The sequence below is a fragment of the Grus americana genome, chromosome 13 (genome assembly GCF_028858705.1).
Source record: "Grus americana isolate bGruAme1 chromosome 13, bGruAme1.mat, whole genome shotgun sequence".
NCBI lineage: Eukaryota > Metazoa > Chordata > Aves > Gruiformes > Gruidae > Grus > Grus americana.
In genome coordinates, this window is record NC_072864.1 from 10993634 (window position 1) to 11007332 (window position 13699).

At 35.7% G+C, this 13699-nt stretch overlaps 1 protein-coding gene across 4 annotated transcripts in view; it reads left to right on the forward strand.

Annotated features, from left to right (window-relative positions):
• Nucleotides 1–13699, forward strand: part of LOC129212073 (transcription initiation factor TFIID subunit 4-like) — a 149351-nt gene that overhangs the window by 61750 nt on the left and 73902 nt on the right. For 3 of the 4 annotated variants that reach the window (XM_054840134.1, XM_054840135.1, XM_054840136.1), the window contains exons 11-12: nt 4327–4457; nt 6445–6570. In XM_054840134.1, the coding sequence (XP_054696109.1) occupies nt 4327–4457; nt 6445–6570 (257 nt within the window). Of the gene's footprint in view, nt 1–4326; nt 4458–6444; nt 6571–13699 lie in introns of those variants that run through there. The other variant, XM_054840137.1, reaches the window with a different exon arrangement.

Genomic DNA, 13699 nt, shown 5'->3' on the forward strand with positions numbered 1-13699 from the left:
AGAAAGCAAAAAAAGATGATCTTTAAACAATGGTATCAGAACTTAGGTCAGGAGATGAATAAAGTGGTATGCATGACTGTTTATGAAAGTGTAACTAGGACAGCCTTTCCAAGTGTGGATGAGATTATTGTTTCAGGAGCACATTGGTAATTTTCCCGTCCTTGCCCCAAGTGCAATCCAAGTATTTAAGTAGTGTGCCAAATCTTCATGTAGTATACAGCTTTGGAATGCACCCTGCTTCTGACATCCTATACTAACAGGATTTTGACTAATGTAATTTAGAGCAGGGAAGACATGATGATGCTTCCACACATGATGAATGTTGTGCATGACAAGCTGACTTTTTAAAAATTTATCTTTTTGTCCTTTTGTAGTCTGGTTTCTTGACGCTAATTCATTTTTGGGGAAATTTGTTTTGTATTCTTTCTTCTTGAGCCTTTTTTCCAAAGAAAGCTAGCCTTAAGTGATTGAAGTGTCTCTTCACCTTCCTTCTCTCTCCCTTCAGGTGACTCTTGAATCCAATGACATATCAGCAGCTAGATAGCCCCTCTGTGTGTCCCACTTGAGGGGGAAATCAACCGGTTTTTTCCTTTTCTTTGCTCTTCTGTCTGGTTGGCTGCCAGTCAGCACACTTGTACAGACTGGCCAGGCTATCCTCAGAGTGAGCTGACTGTGCCCAGCTAGCAAGCTGCAAAATATGGACTGGGAGACGTGCCAGGAGGTGATCTTAGATGTATGAGGGAACAAAGGGTATTATGCCATAATAAGGAATATAGGAGGGAGTTGAAGCTATGCAGGAGGACAGGGATCATAGAATCACTCAGGTTGGAAGAGAACTTGAGTGGTCATTAAGTCCAACGTCTTGCTCGAAGTGGGGTCAACATTAAATTCAGACAAGGTTGCTTATGCTGTTGTCTTGACTGAGTCTTAAAAACCTGGAAGGTGGGGGAGTCTACAACTTTTTTGTGCAAAGTGTTCCAGTATTTAAATATCTTCATAATGAAGAATTCTTCCCTATATCCAGTCAGAAACTCTGCTGTTTATGAATTTATTTCTCATTCTTCTTCCAGGCATCCTCAATAAATAGTCTGGTTCCATCTTCTCAATAACCTCTCCTCTAAGCCTTCTCTTCTCCAGGATGAAGAACCCTCAGGTTCTCCTCGTATAGGTCATGTGCTTCAACCCCATAACAATCTTGGTGACTTTTCCCTGGACTCAAGTTTTTCCAAGTCTTTCTTGCACCGGGCGACCCAAAACTGACTGCAGTATTCTACATGTGGGCTGACTGAAGAGAAATAATCGCTTCCCTTGACGTATTGGTATACTGTTGTTCTACCATTTTGCTGTTGATACAACGCACTATGCTGTTAGTCTTCATTGTTGCCAGGGTGCACTGCTGAATCCCGGTTAGCCTACTGCCCACCAGACTTTCATGTGCTTTCCGTCAGTGCTGCTCTCCTGGTAGGCAGTCCTCAGCCTGTATCATTGCAGAGAGTCCATCCCAGGTGCAGTACTTTGCATTTGTCCTTGAATTTCATGAAGTTCCTGCTGGCCTGCTCATCGGGTCCTTCTGAGTGGCAGCCCTTCCCTCTGCACCGCTCGGTGCGGTGCCATCTGCAAACTTGATGAGGGTGCTTTGTGTCTCCCTCTCCAGGTCACTGAGAAAGATATTAAAAAGGGTAAGTCCCAGGACAGACTCCTGAGGGACTCTGTTTATAACTGGCCTCCAGGTAGTTTTCTGGACTTGAGAATATTGTGTTGAGGGATTTCAGGAGCAGAAAGTTACTGGGATATTGCAGAGGCTGATGAAGAGGGTGTAGGACAAGAATCGTTAGGAACCAGGCATCTTAGGAAATCGACCTTTGATTATGGATCAATTTCTAAAGAGTTGAATAAGCAGAATAAGCCAAATAATGGTTAAATTTACTTAGAACAAAAGTCTTTAAAATTAGGAGAACCTTTATTGTGGAAAAACCAAGATGGAGATAATTCTTTGTTATTAAAGGATTGTGTGTAATCAGGGAAGTTGGGTAGCTGTGGTTACACTGCTGAAATTCAAAGAATTATTATTTTAACAATTATTCATTCGTACCCTTACCTAGAATACTTGGCAGAATTTTCCATCTCAAACCTTTTTTCTGGATACTAGTTAATTAAATTTCCCTTCTTACTAGCATTTTATCTTTCAGACTAGGGTTTTTTTGATTGATAGCTTTGCTTACACATGTGTGCATAATAAAATGGTGCATGCTCAAATAGGCCTTGGTATTGCAAGTCTGACTTGCACAAATAGCTTCTACCTATATGAATAGTCCAACTGACTTCAAGGACTTAATTTGCATGAGTAACAGTTGCAGCATTGGGATCTTAATGCATATGTCTGCTTTCCATTACATGTTCAGCTTTCAGCAACTTTAGTCGAGTTCCATCTCTATTACAGAGAATAAATTGGGCACCAAGAAAGATTGTAATTTTTTTTTTAGCGATAAAGCGAGAATCAGTTAAAAAGCATATATACCTATTGCTAGAATCCTTAAGGTAATGTGTACAATATGGAGTCAGTGATGGCTTAAGTTAGTTTAAGAGATAACGACTTCAAAGAATCATTAAAAAATTTAATATCAGAAATATACGACATAGAGAATTCAGCTCTGGGAAGTATGGGAATGGTGTACTGTAGTGATGTAATAAAATATGCGTTTAAATAGACACTGCAGATCAAAAAAAAAAAAGAGGAAGAGACGAGGCGAGGGAGAGCTGCAGGAAACATAATCTGTTTCACACGGCTCAGCAGAAGCCCCGCTGTAAGAGCCGTATCTGCAAACAGAGCTCAGCGCGGTTCTCGCGTTGGGCCCGATGTACCCCCACGCTTCCCGGCATCGGGGCCGTTCGGCGCGGCGCGCGGCAGGAGCGCGGGCTCGGCGGGCGGCGCGCGGGGCCGCCGCAGTGCCCCCTGCCGGCGGGGGCGGGGCCCGCCCGCGCCGTGATTGAGCGGCCGCAGCCCGGCCCTGACAGAAGCCCAGGGTGATGCTGAACGCTGCCAGTTCGTCTCAGATCACATCGTTAAAATAACAGAAGTATACATCCATGTAAGACCACTGCTCACTTGTTCGTCTTCATTTTTTAGACGTGTGATGGTTTCTTGCTCTTGAATTTGGCCAGGAAAAGATAGGAATGCTTCACAAAACAAATACTCATTCTTAAGCCTCTCAGGTTTGTATTTGCTTGGGGGACCCCTCCCGTGAATGAAGGTTACTTTTGTAGTTAACCATTCAGGAAATGCTTTCCAAAATATTCTCAAATAAATTTCTTGTAGTGTTTTGCATACCCGTTAATGTATCACATATTCACAAACGTTTTTAAAAATCTTGTATTCATTCAGTGGAAAACTGATTCAGTGTAATCAGGGTATTGACTCTTTTGTGGTGTGTCAAATCCAATAATCCGTACAAAATGCAACCACTGATATTTTTTTTTATAGGTAAAATATATGTGTGTGTGCGCGCATACAGAGTTTTCTATCCAGAAAACAAACTGGGAATACTCATATATACGTCCTTGTAGGACTATAGCTTAGATTAGTATGTATATTCATATATCTACAAATTTATATCCAATACTTTGTAACTATTTTGATGAATTTAGGAATTCTTAAGCAATGCCCATATTATTGTTTCTGTAGCTGAGGTGTTTTTTTAATATATCAATACATTAGACTGTAGGGAGTTTGTTTTTTCTATAAAAACAAAGTATCAAATGTCCAAATAACTTACAAATATGTCTTTTAACAGTGTATGGGGGACAGCTAGTCTTTTTAAATAACTGTTTTTAATATGACTTTATTTCCTCATATTCAACTGATAGGGTTTTTTCCTAAAGAATTTTTATTATCAATAGTATGACAATAGTGTAGGCTAAAGTATGCAACAGTATGCTTTGGGCTGCAGCCTCATCCCATTGACAACTAAATTAATCTGCATTAATGCTTCTGAAAATAAAGGATTTGCTTTTTCTTGTGTAGAAGAACTGAGAACTCAAATTGCCTCATACTCTGTTATGCTTTGGCTTAATATACTTGGATAAACTTCAGTAAAGTTCTTAAATGCTTTCTAAGTGGCAAAAAAATGATCTGGTTTCTCTTTCAAACTTTAAAGTGTAGTCACACCTCTTTTCAAGGGGTCATGAATGTACCACCAAAGCTACATAAATACACTGTCATGGATTTTTCTGTTCAGAAAAACGAAGTTGTGACTTTATATTCTTTAGAGGTTTGGGGTTTTTTGTGGGAGGTAAGCTAATTCTGTTTTGTTTTGTTTTTTGCTTTAGCTAAAAAACTAGGAATTAATGATGTGCCAGCTGAGGTGGTTACTTTTATTTCCCATGCAACACAAAACAGATTAAGAACAGTGATAGAAAAAGTAACAGTGATAACCCAGCACCGAATGGAATCGTACAAAGTAAGTGCAAAGAAAGGTACTGTATGTTACAGATCGATGCAGTGTGACGCCATTTTTTTTTTAGCACACAGTAGGCGTTTTGTGTTCATTCTGTGTGCAAAGCATGTTTTAATCACAAGTTTGTCTACTTCAGCAAATAGAAAGTGATGGGATGATAGCACTGCTTGCCAGATCTGTCTTCCTCCTCTGGGATAGACTTTTGTGTGTAGAATTATGTTTTCATCCTTCTGTGCTAAAGACTCTAGCATGGAGCATCTGTTAAGCTATTTCTGCTCATGGCTTGTGACTGTTGATTCCTGATGTCTCCTTTTTTGACCAAGGTATCCATTGATTGGATTAAAATTGCTTGAATATGTAGGAATCTATAGTAACTTTACATGTCCTTGGCTGTGAGAAATACTGATATTTTACAAAAGCTACCAATTTGTCTTACACCAGCAACTAAAGAATTCTGCTGTAAATTCTTCATTGTAATTAAACAATTATGTTCTCTTTAAAAAGAACAGTTAAAGATAAAATGCTGCTCTGATTCCATTGTTAGTGATTGTATTCTTGAAGAAAATTGAAACAATTTAGATATCTTAAACCAGGGGGAAATTTAAATAAGAATCTGCAAACCAGTTTGAAATTCAAATAAATCAAACATGTTTATTGATAAATATGAAATATCTTTTTTGATAAAAGATCTTAATAGTTGTTAAACTGGTGTAAAAGCAAGGTGGCAATAACCATAGTCATGTCTAAGCTGTGATTAGATTTCTTTAGTGTATACATATACATAGCTCTGGTTTGGTTTTTTGCTTGATTTTGGGTTTGTTTGTTTGTTTGTTTTCCTTGAGTGAAAGCCTGGTCAAACAGCTTTGGACTGTATCTTTGCCCACCTATTTCCCAAACCTGAGTCACAGTTGGACTAATTATATGTGGCATTTGCCAGAAAAATTATATTTGGGATCTGTGACTAGAATCAACATTACTTGTGATTAGAAAAATTGATTTAAAAAATAAAGACCACTATGCCTATGTATTACCTACGCTTACATCTTTTTTTGCAATTGATGGATATATTCTATACTGGATTAAAAGTAAAATCTCCTTGTTTCTTTCCAATATTCTTCATCAGCTTCAGCAGTGTTAAATCTCTCCTTTCTTCTCCCTAGGATGGTATCTGAGAAGAAAATAGTTTGCTTGGTCCGTGTTAAGACAAAGATGCATTTAAAATAATATCTTAAGAGATTCTTAGAAAAAAAAATATTAGTGTTGTCTCTGATTGAACTGTAGCATTTTCATTGTCTTCTGTATATTTCTTGATTAATGGTTTTCTTGGATTTCATAGCATTGCAGTCAAAAAGGAAAATATTAAGCAGATAAATGAGACAGAAGTAATATGAAGAACTGATGTTTTTCTGACATACTGAGTGTTCCCCGTGTGGCTTGTGTCAAATTCTTATTGTTAGTTGGGTGCTAGGAAAGCTTGTATGCTCTTAGTTGTCATAAAGTTCTTCTGTTGTAATTAGAGGCTTATTTTCAACTGAATTTTTAGCTTTAATAATGCTCCATCTTGATCATGTCTGTTATTAGTTCAAGATGACTACAAATACAGGAACTTCAGTTTATAACCAGGATTATGTCCTATGTCTAGGATTGTTCAGTAGGTTAAATATCTTAGGGATTTTTAATCAGTAAATCAGTTGGGTTTATTTTTTTTAATTCTTTGATATCTATGGTGCTGATAAACCAATCCTTGTTTTTTAATTTGCTTAGATATTAAATAATTAGGTTCTAGCTACATTATTAACCATAGGCCAGCTTCATTCCCCTGAGCTTAAAAAACCAACCAACCAACCAACCAACCAAACAAACCAGAAATTATTTTTTTTTAATTGTTAGTACCATGGAAAGATTTTATGTGTAACACCTATAGTCTTCTTTAAATGCATAGTCTTGCTGAAAATGCATGTTTTTGTAAAATATTGTTCTTATTTTACAGGATGATGAATGGTACGAGCAAGCTACAGACGTCCGATCACAGTTAAAGTTTTTTGAACAGTTGGAGCGTTTAGAAAAGCAAAGGAAAGATGAACAAGAGAGGGAAATCTTGCTAAAGGCTGCCAAGGTATCTGTTTTACTCTAATTTTTTTGAACTACTCAAACAATTCATAGTCTTAAGACAATTATTTAATTTCTTGACATCTGTTTCATAAACACATTTTTTTTTCTTATAACAAAAATATACTATTGTTGTGACATCACACCTTTAATTTATTAAGTCATGCTATCTTATCTATGATGACTCCAGTCCTACCTGACTGGAATGCTCCTACATTTTAAAGATACAGCTCTGAATTTGATGAGTTCTTGGGAATGTAGGACACAATGGCTAACATTTTCAAAGTAAATTGGGGAAATAATTTTCACAGTTGCCTTTGAAATCTAATAGACAGCAGGCATTCTGTGCCATTTGAAAATCATAGCCTATGTTTCTGGTGTTTAAGCACAATTCAGTAAATGGTTACGGATTTTTTTGAGGCTTTCTACTTGTTTCTAGAGGGTTTTTTTAAAGTTTTGTTAATTTGTTTATTTTAATTTAAATTCTGTGTGTCTGAATTGGTGTTCCAGTCACTTCTATATAACTGCATTATTTAATTGATTTCACTCTTAATTTATAATTGTTCACATTGTTAAATATTTAACACAGATTTCCATTTAACATATATACTCTTTAAATGTTTCAATGAAAACTGATTTAGTTTCATTCTTAATACATTTTTTAATTAAAGAAATGCTTGCTTATTTTTTTTTATCCTCTTTTCTCCAGTGAATGCATTTTGATGAATGATGTTTTCTTTTCTGTGTATCATGCTGCTTGTTTGTTATGTTGGTTGGGTTTTTTTAATGGACATTGAGGAAAATACAGTAGTTTGTAGTCCTTAGTTCAGAAACGTTCCTCTTACTGCACAAAGCCTTACACAGGCTTTTCTGAGGTTGGGTTAGATGACCTCCTGATGTCCCTTCCAACCTGAATTACTTCATGATTTGATGTTCTTTGGGGTTTTTTTTGGTTTGGTTTTTGTTTTATTCTTGAATAATATAAACTCCTGTGAAGTGAAAATTTAGGAAATAAATACATGATCAACAAATTTGAGTCCTATAGATTACAGAAAGCAAATTAAAGAATCCTACAACAAACAAATATAAGAAAATAATGAATGCATAATTCAACTTCATAACCAGAAAGTGATCAGAGACAACTTGGCATAAATACATGGCATACTAGAAAAATACATGAAGGCATTAAAAAACTAAAACCAAACCACAAAGTAGCCATGGAACAGCAATGCTGATTTATCAGTATTAATGTTTAGAAAGAGAAGTTGAAGATATTGTGAACCTATTGGGAGGTGCTTATGCAATTTTGTGATTTAAGTGTAAATGCCAATTTGGAACTGAACTTCCATTGATAGCATCTTTCCTTTGTGGAGCATTCAGCTGACACTCAACCATTCTGTTCCACTGGATTGACAACCTATTGCAAGACTTACATAGGACATAGTTTACGAAAACATGGTCAGATTCCAACTTTTTATTCTACATAATGGATCATTCATGATTTCCTTAGACTTTAGATTGCTGCTCAAATGCAAGACTACCTGTACATTAACAGTGATAACTGTTGGGTCTTTATTCTGATTTCCTATGTACTAATTCCTTACCCAGGATTTAGTTTTTTCTGGTCTTTTACAAGCTTGTCTAGTTGTCTAAGGAGATCTAAGCCTTTGTAGAAAGGATGCAGTAATTGTAATGACACAGTTATTAAACGGACACAGTTAAAATCTGCCCCAGCTGCCCTGATAACTAGTGATAAAGATCAGTACCCATTTCCTGTCAGTTTGTGGCCTGCTGATTGATATTTGTGTCTGCAAAGGGGGTAATGATTAAACTGGCTCTGGAGACAGAAATACCAGCTATGCAAAGACCACGTTTCCCCAGTCATGGCAACTTTGTCACCTTGACAGTGTTCTGTCTTTAAAGATTAGAAAACTTGGGATTTTAAAATGAAATTTCTGTTTCTGCTTTTTTTTTCCTATAAATGCTTAAATCTAAAAATCAGATTTCTTTTTTATTTGTAACTGCAGCTTCTTAATGTGCCTTTTAGATAAACAGTGATCTTTTATCTTGTACATGTTTGGTCACGTTATTTTGCAACAAGTTTTAAAGTTACTCAGCAGAATAATTTTAGGAAAAGTTTCAAAATTGCCTGCTAGTGGTACCTTATCTATTGTCTAGTATGGAAGAGTGTAAACAGGTTTAACTTGCACAGTGAAAATTCTGTTTTAATTAATTCCACTTTGGAGCCTTGTTAACAGTCAAAGTCCAGGTTATGACGAAGAATAAGATAATGAAGGAAATGTTTTGGGCATTGGAGTTGATGGTACTAAATAATTAACTTAACAAAATAATCAACTGAAAAGATGATGAAAAATGAAGGAATAGATTTAAATGAAAGTGTGAGTCTCTGGGAAGCTTTGAAACCAATTTGGTGATTCTGCGTTAGAATTCAGTAAGGGATAAGAAAGATATGTAAATGATGGTCAAAGGAAGTGTCAGGTTTGCAGGTTTTTGATGCTGTTTTGGGTAGTGGGTTGGTTTCTTTAGGAGGAGATAAGAAAATATTTGACACTAGTGTTCTGATTGCAACCATAATCTCAGTTGTTACAGTAGGATATGATTGAGGACTTTGTAAGCACTCAGATGGGGTTAGTTTTGCTTCAGGAAATGTTTTTGGGAGAATGAGAGATAAAATCGGATGGGGAGATAGAAGAAAAAAAGTTTGGTTTCAAAAAATATTTTAAATTTTTTACATTCTGAGAAAAGCCACTATCCAAGTTAAAAATAATTGTGAAGCTACAAGAGTATCTGTAAAGCAAAATAGCATTATTTGGCTTGTTAAATGAAAGAATATTAGAAAATCTTACATCCTGTGCCTGGGAAATAGTTGAGAAATAGAAACTTCATACCACAAGCTTAGAAGAATAATGACTGATGTTGGCATTCCAGTGAGATACTTTGGGTGAAGACAAACTTGACAGGAAAGGAAAAATCATAAGGTATGCTATAATAGTGATACAACATACACTTAATTAATTCCCTTAATTAAAAACCTAAAAATTGAAAACAAGACTATACTGTTTCAGGAGCTAGCACAATGTCTTATACCTCAGGGATCTCTCCAGCATGTTCCGCAATGCACACCGACCTAGAACATATGGCCCAGAGCATTTCTCTAATTTACTTCCTAGTGATTCATTTTATAATAGAAGTGTTTAAAAACAGATTGGTCCCCAAAACTGTGAGATCCAGTCACCTCCTGCTGCTGGAAAGGCCCCTGTTTCAAGCATCCAGATAATATGATGTGTCAAATATAGAAGCTGTTCAGGGAGAGACTGCAGCTGCCTTGATAGTCGTTAATTTTGGGTTATCTTCCTGATACGTGAATAACAGGGTAAAATAATAACGGCACAACGAGGGGCCATCTTGTATGTAAACAATTATGTAGAGTGCAGTCTCTTTAAAGGAAATGGTTGGCAGAGTCAACTCTTCGCCCCCGTTTGTTTTCCCAGTAAGAAGCCACTGGCTGTTGTTTCCATGTGTGTGCAAAAGCAAGAGATTTTTTTATATCTGTCTTTGGTGGCTGGTATGGGAAATTGCAAGAAAAGCTAAGGAAAGTCTTAAGACTGCAGAAAGGTCAAAAGCCAAACTAAAATCACTTGAGGAATTTACCTTTACATTTGACATGGTGTGTGTTGTGTGGACTTTCTTACAAACAAACAAACCTAAAAACCCAAACCCAGAGCACAGGTCTTGCTATAGCAAAAGCTGTGTTCCTTGCAGCTTTCATAGCTATTTCCAAAACCTGGAAAATGCAGGTTGTGTGAGTCAAATTGAATGAGTTTCTGTTTCTGGGATAGTAATGGAAATATTTCTGACAGCAGGAGGAACAGGAGTTTGTAGTTGATTTTTTGTTTGTTTTGGAGTTTTTATGGTTTGTTGGTTTTATTTCCAAATTGTTTTTTGGAGAGAGGGGTGCTTTCTACAGTAAAGCTACAGCTTGGGGTTGTCCTTGTTTTCAGAAAATTAATGAATAATACTTCTATGACATAATCTATAATAAAGTGGATCATGTTAAAATTGCTGTGTTAATTCATCTGCTCAGACTGGCTACATGCATGTTTATTATCAAATTAATTTTGAAAATTAATTTCCAATATATACATTCTATTAATCTATTATTTTGAGTGTTCTGTATTAGTAGCACAAACCTGTCACATTTTGGGGTCTCAAATACAACTATCACAGGAGTAAGATCTATTCTGTAAAAAAAAAAAATTTACATAAGTGAATGGAAAATTATGTTTAGTGTTGTTTGCAATGTTAATTAGTATTTATAGATTATAGTGATTTTATAGTGTTATAGGCTGAAGGGCTTTTTTATTGGAGAGAGATCATTGAAATGTGGCAATGCAGATTTCCTTACACGCGCGTCCTGTCATTACTTGAAGGGGCTACCTCTTGGAGCCAGAAATGAGTTCAGTTGTCATGCCAATTTAATCTTTTCCCTCTCTTCTGAGAGTACAGTGGATGTAATGCAGCTTTCTGTGAGATGAAGCTCTCTGAACAGAAACTTATAACTCAGTTCTGATGAGAGGAGAGCAGAGAGGGAATTATTGTGTTCAGATAATTTTCTGAATTTTTTAGAAATTTGTTACTTCAATTTTAATGATTTTTAAATAAATCTTTTTGTAGACCTGTACTCTTGCATTCCACCTCACTGTCATCGTAGCTCTGAATAGGGTTTTACCCTCAGCTATGCTGCTTTTAACTTTCACTTTTTATTAACAAAGCTAATGTGAAAGCAAAGTGTTTCATGTTGCCAATTTAATTTCTTTAATTAAAAGTGAAAGTTATAAGCTGGTACAGCCGTGGGTGAAGTTCTAATGTCATCAATGGGGAAAAATAGGTTTAAAATTGAAACTGTTGGCACAGCAGTGGCTCTCAATAGTACAGCACCTGCAGTTGTGACTCTTAACTTTATTTAATGAAAAAAGATGAATTTGAAGCTTAAAGATTCTCAGTATATGTATTGAGAAGGGCGAGTAGAGCTGTAAGTGCCTTAACTGGGATCAGATGTTGTTAAACACAGGAGACATGTATTTAGGAGGAGAGACCCTGTAGGACATTTTCTAACACAGGTTAAACAAGCTGAGACTTAAAAAATATTATAAATCTAATAGAAAACTTGTTTTGTTAGTGGGACAAAATGTAACAACAATGCAGCTTTGACATCATGAATTACAACAAAATGCTGAATAACGATGATAAATACATCAGAAGGACTGTAGATGTGCCCATCTGCATAGACGCACAGAGTATCCTCCAATTTTAAAAATAATTTCTGCATATATTTATTACATGAGTTATAGATATCCTTATTGTTTTAAAAATGCTGTTGTTTTCTAATTTAAGACAACTCTATGAAATACAAAATCCCCTTCTTAAAAGTACACTGTTACATGTGTAATTATGTGTCTATTTTTGTGGCATTCTTCCTTAACACAAACAAGGGGAAAAGCTGAGGTTTGGAACATTAGGGAGTTTGGTAACATGTAAATGAAACCCCATATTTCTAATGTGTTTTGAATACACATTTAACATACGCTGTTTTTCATACTTTCAAAGTCTAATATTTCCATAGACCTAATGTGATCTATGCAGTTTTCAGATAAATAAGATAGCAAGTTCTCTAACACAAAGCACTTTCATTCTTAACAATTAAAATATCAGGCTGTCTGGTCTAATAAAAGTAGTTTATGGTTGGAAGAAATGTTAACAAACCTGGTTTGGTGAATAAGTTCTCAGTAGGAGACAGCATTTAATGTATTTAAAAGTATGTTATCTGGTTAGGATCAGTCCTACGTTTCTCTAAAATTACTATGGGAAGCTAGCTTGCTTCTAAAGGTGTTTATTCATCAACATGAAAATATATTACGTAAACCCAAATTTCTTTATTTACAGATCTAGACATGAAAAATAGAGAGGGGAAGGGAAAGGAGTTGTGATGAACTCCTTGAAAGTATTAGAGTTGGGGGGTTCTGTGATTGGTGGGTGTTTCTGAAGCTTTAGAGGAAGGAGGCATTAAAAGATTTTGGAAGAACATGTTTCACAAAACAGGTGAGATGCAGCATATTAAGATTTGGATGTTAGAAGGAAAGGAGAAGGGAAGACAAAACCAAAAATACGAGATGACTTTGAAGAAAAGAATTAAATTGTAATTAAAAAAAGCTAGGAATGCTTTGTCAGTAGCTTGATGAAAGTAAGTGTAAAATATTAAAATAATTGGTGAGTAAAAAAATGGTGAGATATAGACAAGCACTACAAGAGCTGAGCAGCAGCAAAATTGTTCAGACTCTTCAGAGGAAGGAAGAGATGTTCATATGTGGAATGGAGTGTAAAGAGAAGCCAGTGACATTTTTAAAGCTTATCTAGGCACTTCTATTAAGCTTGACATTTTCGTTTGCTTACATTTGCTTTAATCGGTGTTATATCAGCATTGAAGAAGCCTTTTATAATTTACATTAGATTGTAAAGTGAAGAATTAATACAATAGTCAATGTTTATACTTTAACACGTTTTAGCTTCCATATGCAGATGATTTTATTTCTGAAGCTTACTGATTTTCAAACTGATGTGATAGTCAGCAGGAAGGTATTTTAGTCTTTACAATCTGTTAAAAAAAAATCTATTAAAATTTATCTGAACACAAAAAGAAACAAAATGACAGTTAAATTCCTTAATTTTATTAGTGGTACTTATACCAGTAATGACACATCCACTGTAAAGTTGGAACTCTACTTGTTTGAAAGAAGAGCTAGCCTGAGCTCTTTGATAAGGCCATTTGGTGTAGGTTCAAGGAATAACCAGAAACTCATTGTGTTATTCTAAATGTAAAAGTAGTTCTACCTTCATCTTCAATCTGGGTTTATCCTATCTAACATCACCTGTTAGTTAAAGTCTTCATTACTGAAAAAAATCCTGTATTTAATATCAGTCAGGAGTTGAGTACCTGTTTTCACCTCTGCAATAATGTATTTATTGTGAATGAGCTGGAGGTATACACAGAGTAGATCATCTGCTTTTCTGCCTGCTTTTGGGGTCTGCTTTTTCAGATTATCCTGAACTCGAGATCA